General features: G+C 42.4%; 1 protein-coding gene and 1 pseudogene across 23 annotated transcripts in view; both read right to left on the minus strand.

Annotated features, from left to right (window-relative positions):
• The window catches only part of Greb1l (GREB1 like retinoic acid receptor coactivator), a 233,555-nt gene that overhangs the window by 26,442 nt on the left and 180,596 nt on the right, over positions 1 to 26,517 (minus strand). For all 22 annotated transcript variants that reach the window (XR_015442405.1, XR_015442404.1, XM_021265171.2 and 19 more), the window contains 2 exons: positions 6,860 to 7,040; positions 4,504 to 4,696 (listed from right to left, as the gene is read on the minus strand). Coding sequence is in view for 20 of the 22 variants with exons in the window: in XM_021265171.2 (XP_021120830.1) it covers positions 4,504 to 4,696; positions 6,860 to 7,040 (374 nt within the window). In the remaining 2 variants the exon portion in view is untranslated. The remainder of the gene's footprint in view (positions 1 to 4,503; positions 4,697 to 6,859; positions 7,041 to 26,517) is intronic.
• Positions 7,047 to 26,474, minus strand: LOC147830155 (SRA stem-loop-interacting RNA-binding protein, mitochondrial pseudogene; annotated as a pseudogene). The gene has a single exon (XR_015442427.1). The product of XR_015442427.1 is annotated as an SRA stem-loop-interacting RNA-binding protein, mitochondrial pseudogene (transcript).

The raw sequence follows: 26,517 nt of genomic DNA on the forward strand, positions 1-26,517 counted from the left end.
ACAACTTGCTGGCAGGACACTGCTGTCCTCCCTTTTCCTTTGCAATTAGTAGAACGATAGGGCCGGTTGTTCAATGATGCCTTGTGATCAGGTGGCTCTCTGGTGTGCTCAAAATGGGAAGTGGGGGTGAACAGCCTCCCTACCTTGCTATGTTTGGAACACAGAGCACCTGGGGCTTTAGTAACATTGCAAAAGTAGTGACAGAAGTGAATGGAGCCATCCTCGCAGTAGAAGTTAGGAAGCTCAGAGTGGTTTCACCCTAAAGACATGTTTCAGTATCATAAGCCATGGGGTTTTATTGAATTAGCATTTAGTGGGGGGGAAATATCCCTTGTTGTAATAACAGAACCCCCCCTTCCTGCAGCCTTGGTGACTTCCCTGCAGCTCTTCCCCACCCCCTGCTGCCGCCTCTGCCCCTCTCTTCCAGCCAAGCGCTCCACTCCCTGTCACTGCCCCTGCAAGGTCACCAAGGATGGACACCTGAGGCCAAATCCAGCGCACTCGCCAGTCCCTGGCCGATCTCTGCATTACTTTCCTCCACAATTTTATCCACAGCAGCTCCTTTTGTCATCATGGTTTTTGAAAAACTATTCAGGCCGGGATTTAGCTCAGTGGCGCCTGTGCCTGCCTTGCAAGCGCAAGGTCCTGAGTTCGATCCCCGGTACCAAAAAAGAAAAAAATCCCAAAAAACTATTCAGATCCACACAGTGCGGACTGTGACTCCGCACTGCACTGCCAGTCACTGTCCCAGCTGTCCTGACCTTCACACCCCAGTCCTCCCCCGACTAAAAATGTCATCTCCAAAGGAATTCTGACTCTTCACTTCCCCCATATAACAAATCCCAGAAAACTTGCCATGTTTCCCGTTCCACCTGTGGCCAGGACCACTCTTTTGATTTAAGTATTGTTTATTCCAACCCAAATGATCAGGAAAGCCAATGACCAGCCATCTCTTCTTGAACGGATGACCTCGGACTGCAGTCCCTCCTGTGTGCACCCGAGGCTGGCAGTCTCACCAGGGGCCTGACAGAAACACGCACACATTCCTAAGGGAGTTACTGCAGCACCACTGCAGCCAGCAAACCGTGGTAGAGTCGCACAGTGTTGTGTTTGAGTCTGAATGTTTTATGGCTCATGAAAAGTGCACACAAATCTGGCAAACGTAATGTTGAGCAAAAGATACAGGTACAAAAAAGGTGCATACAGCAGGATTCCATGTATATAAGGTCCCAAACTGGGCAAAACTGTGTCCTGGGAGGCCAGCATAGCGCCACCAGTGGTGGGGTGCCCAGGACTCTGGGTGAGGGTCCTGCTCTTTTCCTTGATCTGCGTGCTGGTTTCATGGGTGTGTTCAGTTTGTGGAAATTCATCAGCTGCACATTACGCTGATAATATAAAAAAAATAAAGAAATAGATGTGGGCTGGGGATTAAGCTCAGCGGCACCTCGCCTGCCTTGCAAGCGCAAGGTCCTGAGTTCGACCCCTGGTACCAACAACAAAAGAAATAGATGTCTTCTTTTTTTTGGTACCAGGAATCAAACTCAGGACCTTGCGTACAAGGCAGACGCAGTGCCACTGAGCTACACCCTCGGCCAAAATAGATGTATTCTAATGATACTATGCCCTTGCTAAAGAAAACCCTTTCCTGGCAGAGCGGTGCATGAACCTGCTTGCCATGCTCCCAGCCCCAGTGTGAGTTCTCCCGGCAGCCTTTGCGTGCTGCCAAGTGCCTGCTGCCTCTCCCACCTACTCTGACTGCCCCAGGTAAGCGCCTGCGTCCCCTCACTCTGGCCAGGCCCCCAGCATGCCGTGCCGTCCTCCATGAAGCCTCCAGGGTCCTCTGAGGAGGTGACTTCCTGCTCAGAGATGCACCTGGCTCTCTCCCCTCGCCATCCCTTCTCTGTGTGTGCTTGGAAACGCCCACCCATTCACAGGCACCCAGCGATGCTTTCCTGAGCGCTTTGCTTTTCCAGTGATTCCTCCTTTAGGACACTGGCTTCAGGGTGACAGAAGGAAGAGAGTTGTCATGAGCTTCTCTCCAATGTGTGTAACGTGGACGAAATATGGTTTTCCTTTTCTCTATATGGACCTCAATTCCATGGGGATGACTTCTTAAATCTTCTGTTACAGAAGAGAATAACAATTCCTTACCCCTCAGTTACTTTGAATAAATCCCTGAATCATATTTTTAATCCATACGTATTTCACTGGGCGTGGCAGCACACACCTGTGATCCTAGCACGTGGGAGGCTGAGACAGGAGGATCACCAGGAGTTCAAGGCCAGACTGGGCTAGTGAGTTAAAGGCTGATCTGAACTACACAGTGAGACCCTGTCTCAAAAAAAGAAATCTTAAAAATATAACACAATACCATTATTCTACCTGAAAGTTAACCATAGTCAGAGGAATGCCTTTTCAGGACAGTCACTTTAAGTCTGTCTATTATTTCAGGCAGGAGAAGATAAAAGCACAGGAACTATTAGGCCTTTTCCTGCTGCGGGGTGATCCCCTCAGGAAAGACTGAACGAACAGGGTAAGTTAGGGTGTTTTTCCTGTACCCCCAAAATATACTGGAACACCACACTGGATTAAAAAACTAATGAAAAACGTCTCTTTTAATTGCTATAGAAACTAGGCGTCTCTGGGATGGTGTGAGGTGGACAGCACAGAGGGGTCAGGGAATGGCCACTCCTGTCGCATCGCGCTCCTCTCCCTGGCTCTCTGGGCTGTTTGTGGGCAGCACCTCAGAACTCTGAGTTCCCTCTCCAGCCCAGCCGCTCCTGTGCCCTGCATCAGGCTCGCTCTGCCCCAGCCTCCCCAGGTTCCGGTGACCACGACTGTGCGCTCTGCGTCCTTGGGGTGGACTTTTCAGCTTTCCCACACAAGAACGTGCAGTGAGTCTCACTGTGTGCCTGACTCACTTCCCTTAATGCCCCATCCACACCGCTGCCAGGGGCAGGATGTCATCCCTGCTCCATCGAGCCAGCACTGTGCGGTCTGTCTGTCCACCTCTCGTCAGACACTCAGGCTGCTTCCGTTTCCTGGCTGTTGCGGATCCTGCGGAGTGGACGCGTGTGTGCAGCAGTCTCTCTGGTGCTGGCTTCACTGTCTCTGGACATGTTTATAAGGACAGCCGGCCACACGCTTGTCCTGCCCACTGCAGACCCGGTTCAGAGCAGCCCAGGCTCGTCCGCCTGCTCCCTTGGCTGGGGACAGCTCTGAGGGGAACATGGAGCCTGCTGACGGCAAAGAGCAAACCAAGGCTCTGACCTAAGAGCGAGGCAAAGGCTGCTTCCTAACAGTGAAATGCACTGGGGTGATACAGAAATGGTATTACTATGCAAGACGCTTCTAGTGTCTTTTACTTAAATACCTTTACTTTTTAATGTCCAATGTGTTCAGTATTTTTATACTAAGGATATTTAGTCATCAATATTAGGGATAATATCAATGATTAATAGCTACTAATTGCAGTACTGAGGATCAAACCCAGAGCCTTTGCACTGAGCTACCTCCCTAGCCCTTTTTATTTTTTATCTTGAGACATGGTCTGGCTAAGTTAATAAGTTGCTCAGGCTGGACTTGAACTTGTAATCCTCCTTCCTCAGCCTCCCAAAGTGCTGGGCTTACAGGCATGCAGCATTGTGCCCACTTTAATCTTTATTATTTTTATGAAATTATTTCTTTTTTATGGTATATTAGTATATAGTTAATAGGTCGCAGAAAGTATTTTTGAGGTATTAGGGGCTGGCGTCAAAAAACAGGGAGACCAGGGCTGGGGATTTAGCTCAGTGGTTCCACCGCCTGCCTCGAAAGTGCAAGGACTCGAGTTTGATCCTGGTACCAAAAAAAAAAAAAAAAAAAAATAGACCTGGATGGCAGGTCCCAGCACACTTGGCACAGGTCCTGAGTTCTTTCTGGTGACAGTGCTGTGCCCACACTGTGGTCAGAGGCCAGAGACTGACTGAAGGAAAGACTCAGCTGCTGGGAGGGGCGGAAGGTAATTACGGTGCCATGCTGGTGCCGGTGCCACGGGTCAGTCAGACTTAAACTGAGGCCACCCAAGAGGACAAGGAAATTTTCAGGTCTGAGTGAAATTAATCATGCACAAGCACAAAGTTCCATCCAGAAGACTGGTGACTCCTTCAACATCATACTTAAAATGCCAGAGAGGCCAGATAAATTTCTACCTTGACACCTAAAAGGACTCCTGGTGGAATTTCTCTAGGACACTATTCACTGGTTTTTAATTTCCTAACAGCTGCAATCAGCAGGCAGGGCTGCATGCCTGTGGTGCCGGCTACTCAGGAGGCTGAGGCAGGGGGATATCCTGAGCCCAGAAGTTGAAGACCAGACTGCACAATATGGTAGCACCCCCACATATAAAATTATGATGGTACAAGACTTTGAGAAGATGAAGCATTGTGCTAGATGTCTGAACTCTGGCTCTCTTTTTGGACCTTGTACACCTCAGACTGAGTTTGCCTGGGGTCTGGGACTCACCGCGCCGTCCAGCTGGGTCCAGTGCACCTCGTTGCTGGCGCTGATCCGGGACTGCTGGGTCTGCAGGGTGTACGGGAAGGAGCTGACCTGCAGCACCAGGAGGTTGAAGGCTTCCAGGACTTCTCTGCAGTTAATGACTCGGTCAGCCAGGCCGTGGCTGGCCTCCCCGTGGGACAGGGACCCTGAGATGACGCTGCGGGGCGTGAGAGTCGCATTAGTACCTCCTCCTTTGGTTAACAGTGCCAGAGACAATGCTGATGTGCAGTGTCTCTGCCTATGTTTCTAGCTTTTCTAAATTGGAGGTAGATATAATCACAATGTGATTTGGAAGACAAAAATTCTATGCTGCTTCTTAAAACATTTTTCTGGCGAATTTCAGGGAGTTTTTTCTTTTCCCCATTTCAGTTTGTTCCCCATCTACCTGGAAGTGCGCAGGCAGTGAGCGGCATCCACCAGGGGCCCTGACTGGGCACAGGAAGAGGGAGCAGCTCCCGGGCACCGAGGCCCCCTTCCTGCCTGGGGGTGTAGACCAGGTGCAGGATTGGGCACCCTGGGACCAAGACTCAATCTCTCACGCTCTTTCTCGTCTGTTCAATCTGGATACACCACAGTCATGCAGCCTGAGAATCACTTTTTTCTTTTTAATTAAAAGAGTAACCTTGACTGCATACGAGGCTGAGGCAGGAGGATTGCAAGTTTTGAGGCCAGCCTGGGCAACTCAGGGAGACACTGTCTCAAAATCAAATAAGTAAATAAATAAAAGGGCTGGGATTCAATTTCCATTATCACAAAAACAAAACCAACCAACCAAACAAACAAACAAAAAAACAAAAGCATGAAGCTCTCTGGAGACCTGGTGAAAAGCCACAGAAATGCCACCCAGCTTTCAAAGGCAAAGTGCCCCAGGCCAGTGAATTCTTTCTGCTCAGGCTCAGGGAATGGGAGCAGTCACTGAACTGATGTGTGAAAAGTTTCGTTTCCCTCCTGCTTTCTCTACCTCTTCCTCTTCCTCCCCTTGCTCCTAAACCTAACAGTGACACAAGATCTTATTTATACCACTGTGTGGCTCTGGGTTTGAAACTGTACGGTTTCAAACACATGGTGGTGGTCCAGGGATTTAGCTCAGTGCTGCCTCTGCCTGCCTCACAAGCACAAGGTCCCGAGTTCGATCCCCGGTACCAAAAAACCCCAAAAAACAACAAAAAAAAACAACACATGGTGGCATTTGAACTTTGGAAAAAAAATGTGTTTTTGCAGCTCTGACTTTCCTACCACAGAACGACAGCTTCCAGATTGTTGGTCTCCGTGTCTCTTGGAGAAGAGACCTGAGAGTGCTCAGGGTTGTCCCAGATTTCCCTCCCTCGGAGGCCGAGGACAAGCCCTGACATAGTCACCCGTGAGTTATCTGCTGGGACCATCTGCCAGGCAACTGCTCCAGCCCAACTGCTCCTCCTCCCCTTTCCAGGGCGATTTGCCTTCTGGTCTAGGGGAACAAAGATCCTCCCACCACACATTGCAGTGATCTGGGAGCGGAGCGGGCAGCCCCCTCCAGACTTGCAGGCCCGGAGTTAAGTTCACTGGACAACACGATACCCACTGTTTAGTCTTGAAAGCAGGGAGGTTTCGGGGCTCTTGGATCCTGAAAGTGGCATTTCTTTGCAAGGGAAGACAGAAAGGCAAAGGCAAGGAGGAATCGAAGGAGGGGAAGGAGAAGAAAGCAGAGAGGGGTCCTCAGAAGGAAGCACTTCTCCCTCTGGGAGTGTTTCCCCTCCTCCTCGCTGCTGCCTCTGTATGAAGCAATGAGGGCCACAATGCTTTCCTTTTCTGAGACAGGGTCTTGCCCTGTAGTTCAGGCTGGCCCTGAACTCACTATGTAGCCCAGGCTGGCCTTGAACTCACAGCAATCCTCCTGCCTCAGCTTCTTGCGTGCTGGGATCACAGGCTTGTGGCACCATGCTTGGCTTATGATGCTTATTTTTGTTTGGGGGTTTTTGAGACAGGGTCTCACTATGTCACTATGTAGTCTAGGCTGGCCTCGAACTCACTGTGTAGCCCAGGTTGGCCTTGAATTCCTTGTGATCCTCCTGCCTCAGCCTCCCAAGTGCTAGGATCACAGGCGTGCGCCACCACACCTGGCTCCCACAATGCTCTTAAGAATGGCTTCTAAACAAGCATCTCTAAGTTCCTGTACAGTATATTTAAAATAAAACCAACATTAAATCTGTTGAGGCAGCGGGGAGTGAGGAGGACTCCGTTATCAGCAGTAGGAAAATGCCAAGTGTTAGGGAACCCAGGCCTTCTGGCCACCTTAGGGGACATCCTCAGTGGGGTTACTGCTATAGAAGAGCGCTGTCACCTCGTCAGCTCCACGTGGGAGTTGTCGTGGATGAGCACAAACAGGGTGTACGGGTTCTGTTTCACTCTCCTCATGAAGACTTCGAACTTGCTCTGGATCTCACTGTCCAGGCGAACCACATACTTCTCTGCTCTCTGGTGAGCCGTCCCTGTCTCTTCCAGACCCAAGTCGACAAGGACACCTGCCGGGAGGAAAAACATTTACCCCCTCGCACTCCACACACACGTGAGACTCGCTGTGGGGCCAAGTGCTGCTGGCACTAAATGGACCCCGAGGTCACAGAGTTGGCCTTTCCTTTTTCATCCTCTGCAGCACGAATGTGAGAAGGAAATCCCAGATTGCTTCTTGGTTAGGACATCGCATCCCGCCACCCATACCTGACACAAAGATCAAGGAATGTTCTGATACTGAAGGAAAAGCAGTTGAATGTCTCTTTAATTAAACTCTCTCTAAATATATATGTAAAGTGCTCGATAGGCCACACAGGAAAACAGTGACCAAATTAATACTAGTGACAGTTCCTCAGCCCAAATTTAACAAGGTGAGTATAAGGAAAACACAGTACGAGGTCTCCACAGATTCACTAGACTGTGGGTTTTTCTTTTTTCAGGTGGTTGTACTTTTTCCTTCAGAGCTGGGGACTGAACTGAGGGTCCCGCATGTTCTAGGAAAGTGTTCTACCACCTAGCTGTAACCCCAGCTCCTGCTGTACTCATTTTTATCCAGTGATACTCAGGATCCAGAGCATGGGAGACCCTCAACGGAAGTGATGGTTATGTACCAAATTAATAAAAGTGAAAATTCCCCACAATTACAGTATTTCCAAAATGTTAGAAACTGTGAAACTTTAGTATGATGTCATTGTTTCTGTGATAAAATTACTTCCATGTACAGACACCTGAAATAGTTCTAGGTGCATGATGCTGCTGTTGCGATAATTAAAACACCAAATTGTTCTTTGAAACGAAGAGACCTTTATGAGTTATGATTTTATTTTGTTTCACTTTTATTTTAAAATAACAGCAGCTCAATTAACAACTACACGCAATTAGCATCTAGAAGCTGTAATACTAATGGGCCTCAGTGGTATAAAAGAAAATGAGACCAATGTTTTGCCATGTGAAAAGGTGGACAGAAGGTAATTTTGCTTTTAAGCATTTTTCATTAAGAGTCTTTATTCAGAAATTGTTTTCAGTCTCCTTATTTGTAAAACAGCAGAGTGGAATTGGCTGAGACTTAGATCTTAGGAAATAAGCAGTGTGAGTTAAGGCATTCTGATGTGAAAAGATCATAACTTAGACAAGAAAAACATACCTCATGGATAATTAAGAGTTGACTGCGTTTCAGAACAAATGAATTAAAGAATGATAGTATGACTTTGATAGTTCAACTCCATACATATCCTCAAAGGACAAACTCTGGGAATCAAAGAGATGCTTTCTTGGATATAAAACAGGATATTAGTCCGTAACTACATAGCCAGGTAGGTGGAGAGCAGGCTTGTGAAAGGTAGCTGCTTTATTTCTGAGTGTTTTTAGTAGATAGATCATGCTTACCTTTAAATTTTGTTTTAGATATGCTTTTAATATTAATTAATTAATTAATTAATTTAGTACCGGGAATAGAACTCATGCTTGCCAGGCAGGCACTGTACCACTGCGCTACAGTCCCGGCTCAAACTTGCTTTTATTTATTTATTTATTTGGTACCGGAGATCGAACTCGGGTCCTTGCACTTGTGCAGCAGGCAGCGAAACCACTGAGCTAAATCCCCGGCCCACTTGCTTTTATTTTTAAGTTTTGTTTCTTTTTATGAAAGTGATAGATACTCATCTTGGAAAATCTGGAAAGTATAGAGATATATTTAAAACAAAAGAAAAATATAGCCACAAATCTTTAATTTAAAGTAAGCCAATGGTTTATATTTTTGTGCTTTCCTTCCTATGTGTTATCTATGAATGTTGTGTTCCCTGGCTTACACTTTAGAACAGTCTGTCCTGATGTTTTTCACTTAGAACTGTAAGGCAAGCAACAAAACTATCATTGTTTACTAATATTTGTGTAGAAAGCACAAAATAATCCATGGATAAGCCAATTATATTAGTAAGAATTTAGTGAAGTTGATGGATTTCAATTTCCGAGGGGCTGGGTATATCCCAGTGGTAAAGTGTTGCTTAGCAGTAAGGCCCTGGGTTTAATCCCTTCCCCTCATAGACACTTTACAAAAGTTACTTGCAATTCTATGTACAGTGGCGAACAAGAAATGTCTTTAAAACAGCTGGGGATGTAGCTCAGTGACAGTGTACTTTCCTAGCATGTGCAAGACCCTGTGTTCAATCCCCAGCATGAACAAACAAAGAAACCAAAACCAAACCAAAACAAAAACACCATAAAAATTAAATACTTGGGAATGAATCTTACAAAAGCTATATAAGACCTTTTGGAGAAAATGATGAAACTATTAATGATGTTAAAGAAGACCCAAGTAAAACTACTTCATAAAATATAGCTAAAATGTAAACTTTCCTCAAATTTATCCAGAAACTCAAAATAGAACCAATATAAAGTATTTTTTTTTAAACAAAAAAATTGCTTTTAATATTTACACAGCAGAGCGAAGGGCCAAGAGTCAAGACAGAAAAAAAAAAAGGAGTCAAGACAGTCATGAGGGAAAAAGGTGGGGAGGATTAAAAACCAATTAGCTGTATTAATAAAATAGAGTGGTCTGGGCACAGGGGTGGAAACAGACAGACCTCCACACCTACAGAAACCTGATCTGCCATAAAGCTGCACGAAGATCAGGGGCAGAAGGGTGAGTTCTTCAATACACAGTGCGAGAACTGTAATCCAGGAGAAAAATTATACCGGTTTATTATTTATATTTTATCATGTACTACTTGATATGCAAAAAATTTCATGTGGATTAAAAACTTAAATGTAAAAGACAAAACTCTAAAACCTTTAGAAGACATCTGTAGGAAATTAATTGTATAAGCTCCTGGATTATTTAAGCACAAAAGAACAAGTGAGAGCTGGGGATTTAGATCAGTCATTTCGCTGCCTGTTGTGCAAGCGCAAGGACCCTAGTTCGATCCCCAGTACCAAAAAGAAAAACAAAACAAAACAAAAGAGCAAATGATCAATTTAAGGACTTCTACTCCAAAGACATCTAAATACAAAGTAACACATTTGTAGCAAATGTAACTGAAAAGATTACAAAAGTTTGCCCTACAAATCCAAGAGAAAAAGAGCAAAGACAGAAGTTTCTTGGAAGAAGAAAACCAAATGACCAATAAACCCAAATAAATATGAAAAGATGTCCAACCTAATTGAAAATAAAGAAAATAAGGGCTGGAGATTTAGCTCAGTGGCACAGCGCCTGCCTGGCAAGTGCAAGGTCCTGAGTTTGATTCCCCGTACCAGGGGGAAAAAAATTAAAATAAAGAAAATAAAAATTTAAAACCACAGTGAAATGTAACTATACAAAATTAAGAAAAATTTTAAGACAAGATAATTGTAAGAAAGAAATGGATGAAAAAATACATATGTATTTCCTCATTTCTGCAAAAGAAACACAGGAAAAATAATCCGGAAACTAAAAAGATTAGTTACTTACAGGGTTAAGGATGGGAAGGGTGTAGAAAGAAAGGAGGATGGGAACTGAGAAGATCCAGGAAGGTGAGAGATCTTGGAATGTATCAGTTTGAGTAGCTTTGAGCCCTAGCAAGAAAGAAGCAAACAAAATCAACTGGGAGTGGCATCCAAAACAGACCACACTACTAGGGTGAGGATGAAAGGAACAAACCTAAGCAAAACAAATGGTGTTCTGTGGATACTATAAATTTAGGGACAAGAAGGATTGTATGTAAAAGTAGCTAGCAAGTTGGTTCTTGAAGGAGTGTGGGTTAGCAATTGCATATTACTAAAACAATACATCAAAGAAGTGAATATATTCATAGATAATGAGAAGCAGGTTTCTTCCTATCAGAGAAAGAAGTTACAAACCAGGGGAAAGATAAAAATGAACCTTGTGGGGTTATACTGGAATTGAAAGTCTCTGTATGAATTCATTTTTAAAATATAAAAGTGGGGCCAGGTATTTAGCTCAGTAATTCCTCTGCCTGCCTCGCAAGCTCAAGGTGCCGAGTTTGATCCCCGGTACCCCCCCCAAATAAATAAAATAAAATAAAATAAAATATAAAAGTGAAGAAGTGCAGATGTGTGTATACAAAGATTAATCTATGGCATGCTTTCCAAGCTCCAGAGCCACTGAGACTCCAGCAGCATTAAACACACTCAGTCCTAGAAGTTTGGCTTCTAAGTCCCACTCTCCAATAAAAGGAATCAAAGTTTCTTGGAAAAGAGCTTAATCAAGGCACTGAGGTAGGGGAATAAAAAAAACAAAACACTACAATGTCTTATGGTTCCAGAAAATAAGGAGTGTGTGAAAGAGGATGGTGACATGTTTTTTTAAAAAAAGCCAGACATGGTGGTGAATACCTGTAATTCTAGCACTCTGAGAGGCTGAGGCAGGAGAATTGCAAGTTTGAGCCCAGGCTTGGACAGGCAACTTAGCAATTTAGGGAGACCCTGCCTTAAAATTGCAAATAAAAAAGGCTTGGGGTGTAGCTTAATGTGAAGGACCTGGGTTTAATTCTCAATTAAAAACAAAAAAGCCTGAAAACACTTCCAATAGCTAAAGCTTGAAAATTTGAGCAACAAAATAAATGGTGATAGTATTGGAAGTAACCCATGAAATAAAATAAATATCCATAAACCACACCAAAAAATATGTAAATCAGCTTTTTCTTACAGAATTCAGGTAATAAACTCCTATTAAATGTACAGAAAATGTCAGAAATACAGTCACCATTATGCAAATATCTCAATAAATTGAGGGCAATATCTACAGATGGATACTAAAATTGATGGTTGAAAGTTTAAGGAGAAACAGAATATTAGCACAGTCTCAAAGCATTTCCACAAAATATTTTATCACTCACAAAGAGGAAAATAGTAACTTTATAAAGGAAAAACATGGTAGACACACCTTAATTGATGAGGTAAACATTACCAAAAATAAAATTATCAGCACGTCCTCCATGATAAGATGCACTGAAAACATTATCATTTTTTGTGGTTTTCTTGCACAAAACACATAACCTCAATCTAATCATAAGAATACATCAGATATTCCCAAATTGAGAGGTGTCATATAGAACAATTCACTGGTACAGTGGACCCTTGAGTTATGACCAGACTGATGTATGTATGTTCAACTTGGGTTATGACTGGAATTTTAGTTTTAACTTAGGATCAAAGTCTTGAGTTACAACCCAAATGCTGCAAGTGCTGGCTGCTTGTGCTTCCAGATGGTCTCAGACACAGATTTAACCCTTAACGAGTTCTGGAAGGAGCATTACAACATCCCTTCTGTGTGGGGTTCACTGAGAAGCCCTGGGCCGGTGTCTCTCTAAGGACACTGGGATCTGCCTGTGTGCAGGAGAGAGACTTTGAAGGCCATGTAGAGAAGCCTGAGACTTCATCAAGCAACTTGAGTTACAACCAGCCCTCGGGGAACGAATTGAGCTTGTAAGTCAAAGGTCCACTGTAGTCACATAAGGTTTTGAAAAACAAGGAAAGACTGAAGAAATGTCATAGATTAGAGAAGACAGAAGACAAAACTGAGGCAGGGTGTTGTTCCTGGGGAGCCCGGACCAAGATAAGGACACGAAGCGAGAGTGGCGAGCCCTTCGGTTAGCAGAGCTACAGTCGGCTCCCACCCTGACTTTCTGCTCTGATAATTATACTGTGGCTGTGTTACTTGTGAACTTTTTTAAAAAAGAAGCTGGGTGAAGGTTATAATGAACTCACTGTTTCTCTCAGCAGATTTACTGAGACAGATATGTATTCACATATAACTCATTTATAGTGCAGTTTAATAGTTGGGGGATTTTTTGGTACTGGGGATCTAACTCGGGTCCTTGCGCTTGCACAGCAGGCGGAGAAACCACTGAGCTAAATCCCCAGCCCCCTAATAGTTTTAATATAGTCACAAGTTGGCCAACGATCACCATAATCAAACTGAGAACATTTTCAGCACTTCCAAATGAAGCCTCTCACCCTTTACCCCTCACTTCCCAGCCCCTTAACCCCTACCCGTAGGCAATCATCAGTCTGCTTTCTGTCTCCATAGATTTGCTTATTTTGGAAATTTCATAGAAGTAGATTCATATAATGTACAATCTTGTGTGACTAGCTCCTTTTACTTGAAATAACATTTTAAAATTTCATTCACATTGTAGTGTGCATCAATACTTTTTATGTTGATTAATATTCCCTTGTATAGATAGCTCACATTTGATTTATCTACTCATCATTTAATGGATTGATGGATTTGAGTTGTTCACTTTTTGGCTATTAAGAATAATACTGCTTGGGGGCTGGGGATTTAGCTCAGTGGTTCCGACACTTGCCTCGCAAGCACAAGGTCCCAAGTTCGATCCCCGGTACCAACAAAACAAAACCAAACCAAAGAATAATACTGCTTGGGCCGGGGGTTTAGCTCAGTGTTTCCAGTGCCTGCCTTGTAAACGCAAGGTCCTGAGTTCGATCCCAGGTACCAAAAAAAAAAAAAAAAAAAAAAGAAAGAATAATACTGCTATAATAGCCTGGGGCATGGTTGTGCACACCTGTAATCTCGGCACTCGGGAGGCTGAGGCAGGAGGACTGCCATTAGTTTGAGACCAGCCTGGACTACCTAATGAGACCCCATCTCAAGAAACAAACAAACAAAAAACTGAAAAAAAAAAAAAAAGAAAAAGAAGAAGAAGAAATAACAATAATACTGCTAGGAACATTTGTGTCCGGATTTTTGTGAGGACATATATTTTCACTTTTCTCTCATTTCATACCCTGGAGTAGAATTACTGGTCATACGCAGGTCTATGTTTAACCATCTGAACAGCTATCGGACTGTGTGCTGAAGTGGGTATGCCATTTTGCATTCCCCCAGCAGTACTTGACAATTATGATCAATCGTCTTTTTATTACAGCCATCCCAGCAGGTTATGCAATAGTATCTCATTGTGCTTTTGATTCTCATTTCTCCACAGCTAATGATGCTGAGACTTTTTTTCGGTACTGGGAATGGAACTCAGGACCTTGGGCTTGCCAGGCAGGGGCGGTGCCACTGAGCCATGTCCCGGCCCCTGATGCTGAGACTCTTCCCATGCTGGTCAGCCATTCATACACCCTGGGGGACCTGCCACTCAGACCTTCACCTATGTCCTAACCGGGCTACCTGTGTTCTATTATTGAGCCATGTTGGGTCTTTAAATACTGTAGATCTAGGTTGTAAATGGATACATGACTTTAAAATAGTCTCTCTATTCTGTTGGTCATCATTTTACTTTCTTGATGGTGTCTTTCAAGGCACATATTTTTATTTTTGGTGATGTTCAGTTTATTTGTAAAAGTTTGTGCTTTTGGTGGTGTCATATCTAAGAAATCATTAAATAATTACAGTCATGAAGATTTACACTGGTCTTCTAAGAACTTTATAGGGTTTCTTCTTACATTTAGGCTTTTGATCCATCTTGAGTTGTTCTTTGTATGTGAAGTAGGACTTTTGTGTGTGAAGAGCAACTTTTCTAGTTGTTCCAGAACCATTTGTTTACAAGGCTATTCTTTCCCCATTAAACTGCCTTGACCATAAGAGAGAAGGTTTATTTCTGAACTTTCAATTCTATTTCTATTATGCCAGTGCATTTCCCCAACTATTTTCTTTTTTCTTTTCTTTTTTGGTACCAGGGATCAAACTCAGGACCTTTCACTTACAAGGCAGGAAGTGGAACCACTGAGCTAAATCCCCGGCCCCTTATTTTTGTTTTGAACATTAGGTATTATAGGTCTTTTGAATTTCCACATGAATTTTAGGATTAGTTACTCCATTTCTACAAAGAACCCAGCTGGGATTTTGGTAGAGAATGGATACAATGAATTTACTGATCAATTTGGGGGAATACTGCTATCATAAAAACATTAACAAGTCTTCCAAACAATGAGCATAGATGTCTTTTCATTTATTTAGGTCTTCTTCAATTTATTTCAACAAAGATTTATAGTTTCAATGTATAAGCTTTCACTTTTTTGTACCGGGGATCGAACTCAGGTCCTTGCGCCTGCACAGCAGGTGGAGAAACCACTGAGCTAAATCCCCGGCCAAGCTTTCAATTCTTTTGTCAAATTCACTCCTAAGTATTTATTCTTTCTGATAATAAAATGGAATTATGGGGCTGGGGATTTAGCTCAGTGGTTCCGGTGCCTGCCGCACAAGCGCAAGGTCCCGAGTTTGATCCCTGATACCCAAAACAAAAAACAATAATAAAATGGAATTATTTTCTCAATTTCATTTTTGGATCCCTTGTACCATTTTTGTGACTTTTAAGTATATTTAAAATTATTATTATTATTATTATTATTTTTGGTACCGGGGATCGAACTTGGATCCTTGTGCTTGCGCAGCAGGTGGCGAAACCACTGAGCTAAATCCCCGGCCCTAAAATTATTTTTAAAATAAGATTTAAAAGAAACAATCATATCACATATTTGCAACTGAAACACATACATTATTGATGGGAGCATGAATATAATAAGTTTGGAAAAAATTAATAGTGTTTGGTAATGTTGAAAATGTATATAACCGTGCCCTAACGATTCTATTCCTAGAGAAACACGTGTACACGTGTACAGCACAATTTGAAATTACACATGTACAGCGCAATTTGAAAGAGCAAATATCTAGAAACAACTCAAATGTCTAGCAGTCAGTAGAATGTTTCAAAAATATGCAGTATAGTAGGGCCGGGGATTTAGCTCAGTGGTTTCGCTACCTGCTGCGCAAGCGCAAAGACCCGAGTTCGATCCCCGGTACCTTAAAAAAAAAAAAAAAGTGGTATATTGATACAACAGAATATTTTTTTTAAAAAAGCAGTGAATGAATGAATTACAGCCATACACAACATCAGAATTGATTTCAGGGATATAACCTTGGGTTTCATGCAAATCAAAGAATATGTATCACATGGTTCTTACAAAAAGGCTTGAAGCATATGAAATTACACAATGTTTTGTTTAGGAGTTGAGTTGTTACAGCAAAACTAGAAAGGACAGTAAGAGAAGGATAAGCACAAACACATTCAGGATAAAGGCTACTTTTGAAAGGGGAGGGACTTTAGCGCAGGAGGGGCACGGAAGTCTTTCTGTTCTTCATTTTGGTGGGTGTGGGGTGTTTATCCTGTTGTGATGTTTTATATTGTGATTTTTACAAATTTGATCTATTCAATAATTTAGAACCTCTGTCATCAATGAACAGGATCTATTTTCTCCTCACTTTCTATTTTGAATACTATAGGAATTGAAAGACCAGGGCAATAAATCTGTGTATATCCTTCAGTTACATTAATCAACTATTACTATTTTTTACTTTTTTACTATTATATTACTTTTACTTTTTTATTTTTACTATTACCACTTTTTACTGTTTTGTACTCACTGTTGTTATTGCTAAGTAATTTGGAAATAAGTAACATATATCTCAATATTTCACCCCTCTGTCTTTCAAAATGTATTTCATTAGAACAGAGGCATTCTGCTATGTAAATGCAATGTCATTATTACATCTAAGGAATTGAACTAACAACAATTATAACGTTTAAAACACAGATGGTATTTGTGTTTCAGCAACTGTTTCAGAGCTGTTTTTTATTTCTTATTTTTAGCTTGAGGATCCAGTCAAGAATTAAACCAGGTGATAGGGGGCCTGGGAAAGTTAGGGAGATGCTGGTCAGAGAACACAAAATTTCAATTTTATATAACAATAATAAATTCAGGAGTTTTATTGTACAACATGGTGATAGTAGTTAATATCCATGTGTTATATATATGGAAATTGCTAAGAGTACATTTTAAATATTCTCACCACAAAAAGTGAGGCGATGGATGTTAGTTTGATTTAGCCATTCCACAATGTATACCTATATCAAAATATCCTGTATACCATGATATACAATTTTTGTTAATAAAAAATATAATAAAAGAGTTAAGCACTACATTCAGTTGCCATGTCTCTTTATTCTTTATAATTAAAACAAGCAAACAGCCTGTCTTGTCCTGTCCTTTTCTTGCTTCCTTCTTTCTCTCCTTTTTCTCCATCTTTCTTCCATTCTCTTCCTTTCTTTCCTTTCCTCTCTTTCCCTCCCTTCCTTCCTTTTTTCCCCCTGGTCTTTCATGACATTGCTAGTTCTAAAAGTTCCGGCTGATTGTTTTGTAGAATGTCACACCATGCACCATCTGGATTTTTTTTTTGGGGGGGGGGAGCTGGGTCTTGCTATGTTAGTTCAAGCTGCCTTGAACTCACTATTTAGCCCAAGACGGCCTCAAACTCAAGATGATCCTCCTGGCTCAGCTTCCCAAGGCGTGAGATTACAGATGAGTGTCACCACATCCGGCTTTTGCACCATGTGGATTTGTTTGGAAGCTTCCTTGTAATTAGACTCATGTAAATGTTTTTTGGCAATTATACCTCATAGGAGACATCATGTACTTGCCTTTGCACCTAATGTCAATTTGGCCAGTAACTGGAGATGCTAGTGCTTGATTGCTTGGTAAGGCAGTTTTTCCATTGTAGAGATATTTTTTTCTCTTTGTACTTTCATTTTCTTTGCAGTGCTGGGGATTTAACCCAGGACCTCATGCATGCTAGGCACCCTACTGCTGAGCTACACTCCTTGCCTCTGCAATTTTTAACCCATGTAATAATGATACTTGTGAATAATAATACATGTGAATGTTTGTTTTCCAATGACATTTTACCCAATGGTTTTAATATCCATTGATGATCCTTGCAGGAACCAATAATTACTTTAGCAGTAATTATCAATAGGGATTTTGTAACCCTAGTTAATATTAACTGTGCTCTTCTGTAAAGATGGGCTTTCCCCCCACTTCTCACCTCTCCACCCCCTTTTACTTTTAAGCATTACTCTAGACCAGTGATGGTGAACCTTTTAGGGATGAGTGCCTAAACTACAACCCAAACCCACTTATTTATCACAAAGTGCCAGCACTGCAATTAAACCTGAACACTACAGTTTTAGTTAAAAAAAATTTATACATTAACATCTTTTGTCTTAAAAGAAAAATAACATGTGTCATGGGTTCGTTACCACTGTTCTAGATTTTTTAAAACATTTCAGTAGGTTGGGCCGGAGATTTAGCTCAGTGGTTTCGCCGCCTGCTGCGCAAGCGCAAAGACCCGATCCCTGGTACCAAAAAAAAAAAAAAAAAAAAAAAATTTCAGTAGGTTACAGTCTATTGCCAACATCCCTTTTTTTCTTCTGTTTTGTGTTTATTTAATGGGTTTAATCATCTCAGCAGTCTTTCTCTTCATCAGATGTTTGATCCCCTTGCAAAATTTTTGGTTTTTGAACTTGAACGTGGACCTTAACTCCATCAATTACGTGATTTTCATGTTGCACTGCATTCTGAAGTGCTTCTTCTGAAGAAAAGTAAATCCAACACATATCTTTATGAAAGCCAGTCTTTTTATCAAAAGGAAGAATGCACTTTCGTATATGGCCAAACGAGCAAAGTGTTTTCTCAGCTCATTGCCTGTTGCAGTCCAAGGAATTTTCCGGACAAAAGCAACCTGCCGAGTAAAATTCGTAGGCAGTGCCAGGGCACCCCTCGCCACGGAGGCTGCCATCTTTAGACTCGCCAACATTCCTTTTGATGCTCAAAATTTCCAAATTTGGACACTAAAATCTCCTTCAAGCAGGCCTCTATGATTTTTAAACCTGTCCCCATCAATCTTTGAGTATGTTCTCATTTTGTGGTACAAGGAAATATTCAAGACTTTTCTCCCCTCAAGCTGGGATGGTGGGGAATGGTATTTATAAATAACGATCTAGTTACTCAATATGCTCATTGAGACTAACATGCCACTGTTTATAAGGCCTTTTATTTTAATTTTTTTTTTGATACTGGAGATCGAACTTGGGTCCTTGAACTTGCGAAGCAGGCGCTGGAACCACTGAGCTAAATCTCCGGCCCTATAAGGCCTTTTAATAAACACATATAAAATATACTTATTTTTTTCATATTATGAAAAAATACATGTATCTCCAATTTAAATCTAAAAGGGATGTTCCTTGGCTTTTCCCATTCCATATTTGAGGCTCCCTTCTTTCATGTAATAATCCTAGTTCTGAACAACACTAACATATTTACTGGGCCGGGGATTTAGCTCAGTGGTTCTGCCCCCTGCCTTGCAAGCGGAAGGACCCCAGTTCGATCCCCGGTACCAAAAAAAAAAAAAAAGAAAGAATATTTACCCATCTAGTCTCTCCTATGTTTATTTTATTTTTTTGTACAGGGGATCGAACTCAGGACCTTGTGCTTTTGAGGCAGATGGTGGCACCACTGAGCTACATCCGGGGCCCTCTTCTGTGTTTAAATTGATATTACTCCAAACTACATACATACTCATTAAAATTCAAGATGTATTTGTAATCTTTTTGTCCTTAGGATATATCATATTGAGAATGTAAAGAAACTGCTCAAAATTTACTTGAAATAATTATTTTTGCTGTGTAGTTATGTTAAGGATATGCAGTTAGGTTCATGTAATTCTTTTTTTTTTAGGTTCATTTAATTCTTTTGTATTCAATTTTAAGTCAGTTCTCCCCACCCTATTTAATCTTTTAAAAATCTGTAAGTTATTTTCAAGGATCAAAAGTTAAAACTATAAGGTCTTACACCTATTCCTTCTACCCTGTATAGACAAACTTGTTCATTAGTTTCTGGTTTAACCTTCATGTTTTGTTTTTCAATTATAAGCACAGAGGCATAGAACCCAAAAATGACCAAAAATGCTCATAAATGGGTGGTCTTTTGTTTTGTCTTAATAATTGCCTACCACAGTTCTGTAAGATTAAATGAATTTTCTAATAAATCATGAAAAAGTCTGCAATATTTGTCCAAGCCTATGAATACAAAGCAAAACAAAAGATCCCAGATATCAGTGGTGCCCCCCCAGTATACTGATGGTGGAAACTGTGTCTACCTAAACCCTGAACCTTACATTTGACAGGAGAGGGAACTCAGGAGGTGTGAGTGATTCTTTTTTTACAATTTGCAATCCCCCAAGCTTGGAAGGTAATGCTTAGGAAGCACCTTGTGCCCTGAATTTATCCATCCCTGCCTTGGGGAGCTGCACAGGGTAGTGCCCTGGTCTCAGGCATGCAGCAAAAATGACCAGCACTACAGGGCCTGCCTAGGATGCTTCTCAGAGGGCCATGACTCCAAGCAGCTAGACAGGGGCTGCTTGCATCCTCTTTTCTTTTTCTTTTTTGGTACTGGGGATCGAACTCGGGTCCTTGCACTTGTGCAGCAGGTGGCGAAACCACTGAGCTAAATCCCCAGCCCTGTCCTCTTTTCTTCACTGAAGGCTACAGAATCCAGACAGGTTTAAGGAAAACGTGAGCATTAGCCTGTATAGTATTCTTCTTTATGGGATTAGAGAAAAAAAATCCTCTCAGGACATTCCTCTAAAAAATGTTAGAGGAAGCAGAAACTATTTTTAAAATCTAGGGGCCTCAAAGGGGAATTAAATCAAGAACACAGCCCCCGTTTATGATACCTTGGGAGCAGTGCCAAAGGCTACAAAGTTAGGAATTGGAACAAGTGGGCAGAATCCAGCCCTAGAAGCAGCTAATTAGTCTGAACATCAAAAAAGCCGAGTGACCAGGAAACCCTAAGTTGTCCAAGTCTAGTTAAAGATGATCCAGCCCTCATCAACACCTCATTATACTGCCTGTTTTTGGAGAGAGCAATGTGTTCTGACTTGTACATTCTTATCCCTTCGTCCTTTTTAAACCAAGAATTTAAAAATGTTTTCATTCCTAATTTTTATTTCTTGCTCTTCCCATCAAGAAAATATGCCAGGGCTGGGATTTAGCTCAGTGGCACCCTGCCTGCCTCCCAAGCACAAAGTCCTGAGTTCGATCCCCTGTACCAAAAAAAAAGAATAAAACTAGTCTTAATTTTAGTGGTTCATCTTCTTTGTGGATCAAATTGACTTCTATCCAAGTTTTGGTATGCAAAAAAAAAATCAAAAACTAAAACTAGTGCTTAAAAGGATATAAAAATCAGGATAGAATGTAGCTCAGTGGCCTGGTATTTGCTTAGGTTTGCTTCCTGGCACCAAAAAGCAAAGGGGAGGGATATGAAAATCAGAAAATATTAAATCACTAGGCCATACTGAGTTTTTAAGTATTACTTTGGCATCAGGCATTTCTTTACTCTTGTGACCTCTTTTCAGCAAATAACGGGGGAACTGAACCTGCCAATTGCTTTCGGAGCCCACTGAACTTGCAGTCTTTGTGTCCAGAAGCCTACACCCAGGAGTGGGGAGACTGCTCGAGTACACTACACCGTGTGGTCTGTTTGGGTCTTGAAGGCAGCAGCACTAGACCTGAACAGGAACAGCATTCTACACACACACACTGGGTAGAACTCCAGGGTCCTGTGTGACATGCTCAATTCCTATACCCAGAAGGCCTCTACTCTTGGCCAAAGTTGGTTTCTGGGGAAAAAAATTTTTTTTATGTGGTAGTTCAGGCTCCTTAAATTTAGTACATAGTCCAAGCTGGCCTAGAACTTCCTGTGATGCTCCTGCCTCAGCCTCCCGAGTGCTGGGATTACAGGACTGTGCCACCCACCACACCCAGCTTGGAATATGTTTTTAAGGATCAAATTTGGTTCTTCCAGAGGACTACCAAATCTTAACTATTCTGTTTTCCTTTCAAAATATATTTAACTTAACATTCAATTTGTTAGAAAAAATTCAGTTCAGCAAATATTTAGGAAGTACCTGTCAGGCCACTCACTGATCTGACAGACATGTCCCCACTATATTTCACTTTCTGCTGAAGTGGGGGGTCATGCATAAACACAAAATCACAGCCCACTGTGTTGGGGCCATGGCTGGGGACCCCTGGGGCACACATGGGCAGTGGCCAGGAGAGGCGGAGGAAAGCAGGCACATCAGGCAGCTTAAAGGAGGTTCCTGGTGCTGCCTGCTGCCGATAGGCCGCAGTCATGTGGTGAGAGTGGCAGGGCTGCTGTGCTGTAAGTAGGGAGACCCTGGGCAGCTCCCCTCGGGGCAGCTGGCTAGAGGAGGGGCCCTGCAGGGCCCTGGAGGGTCAGCAGAGGCTTGCTCTGTCTGTCCAGACAGGGTCTCGTTCTGTGTTCACAGCCTACACGCTCCCTTCTGTGGCCTGCGCTGGCCTCCACCTTGCCACCCTCCTGCCTTGTTTTGTGTTTAGAGCGGGTTGGGCTTAGATGGATGGAAGGCACCCCAGAGGGAATGCAGTGGTGATGACAGAGCCATGATCAGTAGTGTGAGGTCCCTGGGAACCACCCGCCCCGTGCAGCCTCCGATGCCGTGACCCTGTGGCAGGGGTGCCTGCGGCCTGGCAGTGGGAACCTCTGCGTGCATGGCCAGAGCTGGCAGGGTCTAGTGTGTGGTGCAGGCAGGTGTCTGCAGAGAGGGAAGGCGTCTGAGGCCACGGAACTGTACTATTCGGACCCTGGCTGGGTGTCCCCCAGAAGACTCTGGGATGCGTTCAGCCCCGTTGGCCTGAAGCAATCTCTGTTCCTCATTTCCATCTGGGACTGAGTGCTTTCCAGGACCTCCCCTCAACCTGTTATCTGCTATTTATTTATTTACTGTTGTACAACTGGGGATTGAACCTATGGCCCTGGCACTGAGTTACATTTTAAAATTTTATATTTCGAAACAGGGTCACTAAATTGCCCAAGTGGGGTTCAAACTTATGATCCTTTTCCCTCAGCCTCCCAGTGTGCTGGGATTACAGATGTGCACCAGCACACCTGGCTCCTGCTGTCTCTGTCACTGCCCAGGAAATACGCATTCATCTGATGAGATTTTAGGTGGTCTCAGAGGAGGCAGAAGGTTGATGAGACCAAGAAAATGTATTTGAGTGCTTTCTCCTCACTCTTTACTCCCCTTCCTTAGAACCTCCCTATGGCTGCCAGACTGAGTAATCCACCTGATGTCAGCAGGCCTGGCTCTTTAGTAATCATGCCTATGTTAAAGCATCAGGCTGCCTCACTCCCGAGTAGGATAAAACTTCCCTGCCAGGACTGCCAGACCGGCTCCATTCTCTGGGGACTTCTATCTACACGATTTGAAAACCAAGAACAAAAATACAGCCACAGTGTTCCCTGTGTTTATCCCATCACCTTGAACTGAAAGTGGCTTGCATTTTGATAGCACCAGTATCCTGGAAGTATTCTAATTAATAGGATATGGAGTCCTCTGAATTAGAACAATTATGCTACAATTGTGTGTGTGTGTGTGTGTGTGTGTGTGTGTGTGTGTGTGTGTGTGTATATATATATTTTGGTTTTTTTCGGTACCAGGGATCAAACTCAGGACCTCGCACTTGCCAGGCAGGTGCTGTGCCACTGAGCTACATCCCCACCCCTGTTTCTTTATTTTTCAAGGTAATATCATAGTTATATTTTTCTATAATAAAAATGGTTATTTTATCTTTTTTTTTTTCATTTTTTGGAGCTGGGGATTGAATCCAGGGCTTTGCACTTGCTAGGGAGGTGCTCTGCCACTGAGCTACATCCTCAGACCAGAAAGTTATTTTAAGTACACAGAAGTGATTTTTTTTTTTTTTTGTACTGGTGATTGAACTCGGGTCCTTGCGCTTGCACAGCAGGCGGCGAAACCACTGAGCTAAATCTCCGGCCCCTAGAAGTGATTATTTGTACAGCAAAACTTTCTGTATATATGCCAAAGCTACATCTAAATAATTGTCAAAACATGCTTTCCTTTGACTTTTTCCAAATCTGCCCATGATGCTGATTTTTTTCTAGATTCTAAATTTATATAACAAACAGGTCACATTCTGGGACTTTTCTGAGGGGTGACAATCTTAAAAAAACTTGCTTTAGAAAAATCTGAGGTTAAAAAAAAAAAAGAAAAATCTGAGGTTAAGAAAAAGAGAAAAATACGAAGTTATTGAGGAATGAAGAAAGATCTACACAATTTCTTCATCTGTCAGAAGTGCACGGTTATCTCGAGGGGCCTGGATCTATTAGACAAGGTCAAAGAGAGTCACCACAGGCTATTTCAGGAAAAGGCTCTGAGATAACTCTGTCCCTCCCAGCAGGTGCTGTGCTGTGCCAGCTTGACTTGGGATATCAGATCACAGCGGACTGGGCCCAAATGCCAATTTCCAAGGGGTGGCAATTTTCTAAATTAAGTGCCAGTGAAACACCTAAAAAAGAAGGCTTGTGCAGAAACAGAAACTGTGTAAGAGATGGCGAAATGTCTGGTGACTGCTTGAGGCCCGGGAGCCCTCCCATTTCTTCCAGTGCAGGGGCAGAAAGCAAACCCAGAAGTAGTGGTAGCTGAGAATCCAGCACTCATGCTGGCTTCTGGGAGAACTGTGACAGAAGGCATTTGTCCTCTATCATTTCTCACTTTCAAGTCAGTATTTCCAAGAGGTCATTTTATAACTTGGCATTTAGAGGTTAAAAGAAGGAAGGTACTTCGGTGTCCTTAGCTGTGGCCAAGACTTCCCGTGTGCTGGTCACAGCCACCAGGAGAGACTCACGTGAGAGGGGAAACCTATTTTCAGGCAGCTCATTTTGCTCCTAAAACTAACAAGGGGAGATTTTATACAGCTGTGCTACACAAATTGTGGTCCTCAGACCAGGAACATTGGCCCTGGGAATGCAAAACCTGGAGCCTGCCGGGACTCACCCGAGGGGAATGTGCGATTCAACACTATGCCCTGGTGATCTGTAAGAAGATGAAGTTTGAGAGACACGTAGGATAGGTGTGGAACGTACACGCCACAAGTTAAGCATGTCTGAAGTTTTGTTTCCTATTTTCAAATATATTGAAACTAAAATACGGTGGCAAAAAATGATTCATCCTCTATAGTTAAAATCTGTGTTTCTCCCAACTAAGGTAATTGGAAGCAACATGACATTTATGATTTCCCTTTCAAATCTAGTTTCCTCAGGTTGGCATTTTTCAGCTGCATCAATTTTCTAAATTACTCTCAGCTTTTTGTGATCCTAGGCACACTATTTTTTTTTTTTTTTTAGAATTTCACTAGGAACAAATGGTTTTTTAAAATTTTTAGTGTATATACATGTGTTCCATGCAACATTTAAGGACATACTTATACTAAAAATTGTATTCATTATTTATCTGAAATTCTAATTTATTTTATTTTATTTTTATTCTTAAGTTCTTTTATTGGTACATTTTAGGTATACAATATGTTTACATTTATCATTGGGTGCTTGTACCTGCACGTGATGTATCTTGGTTATTTTTTCCCCATTACCTGTGCGCCCTTCACCCCCTCCACCCTTCTCTATTTACATAGATTTCGTTTCCATTTTTTTTTCTTTTCTCATAATTTTTCCTTTCCCTTCTTTCCTTTCCCCTTCCCCTCTCATCACCCCTACACCTTTGGAGTTTTCTTCCTATTTCAAATTATCAATTATTCATTTTAATCATTTTAACCCTTATTTACACTTTCAGTTTCTCATACTAGAGAAACTATTCAGTATTTACACATGTAGGCACACTATTTTTGATAAAGGATAATGACAGACTTGTAAAATTTTTGTTCTCTACCCTTTCATATTTTCTGGGAACATATTTTTCCCTGTCTACTTATTTTCTTACAGTGATTGGGAGTAATTTTATTTTTTTGGTACCGTGGATTAAACGCAGGACCCTGTGGTTGCCAGGCAGGCAGCGGCACCACTGAACTATCTCCTCTGCCCCTATATTGGGTTTTTATTTTTTAATTTTATTTATTTATTTATTTATTGGTATTGGGGATCGAATTTGGGTCCTTGTGCTTGGGAGGCAGGTGATGGAACTGAGATAAATCCCCGGCCTACATTGTGTCTTTATTTATTTATTTATTTATTTATTTTAAAGTGGTTTTTTTTTTTGGTACTGGGGATTGAACTCAGGTCCTTGCGCTTGTGCAGCAGGCAGCAAAACCACTGAGCTAAATCCCCAGCCCCTACATTGTGTTTTTAAATTGAGGTTTCTTTCCCTCCTTGGTACCGGGGGGTGGGGGGGGTGGGGGGGTGGTTCTGCTTTCTAGGTGGAAATGTGCTGGGAATGTGCTCATTGGCTGAGAAGCCATGGAAGGACCTGAGTTTGCATGCACAGAGGAGCTCAGCGGGGGCAGGCTCCATCCTCCGAACAGCCCTGTCCTTGCCTCTGGGAAACTCCTCTTCGTAAATGAACAGGCAAGTCCAGTCCCATGGAGCGCACCATGGACTCCCCAGTATGTGGCAAACATGCACACCAAGTCACCCTTGGCTTTGGAGGGAAAAAGGTAGAGTACCTTGAGGAAAAACTTACAGATAAGTATGAAGTAACAATCAAAGTGCTTTTATGATTTTTATTATTGAAGAATGTTTTGAGGGTCCTCTAAACACTGGGATTAAGCAAAAGGAAGAGGCATAGGGGATCAGACACTGGACCCAGCTGGAGCCCTCTTAGAAAGTTCGCTCTTA

This window comes from Heterocephalus glaber, unplaced genomic scaffold, assembly GCF_053883595.1.
Source record: "Heterocephalus glaber isolate CG9 unplaced genomic scaffold, H.glaber_assembly_v1.0 deba00000331, whole genome shotgun sequence".
In the NCBI taxonomy this organism is placed as follows: Eukaryota; Metazoa; Chordata; class Mammalia; order Rodentia; family Bathyergidae; genus Heterocephalus; species Heterocephalus glaber.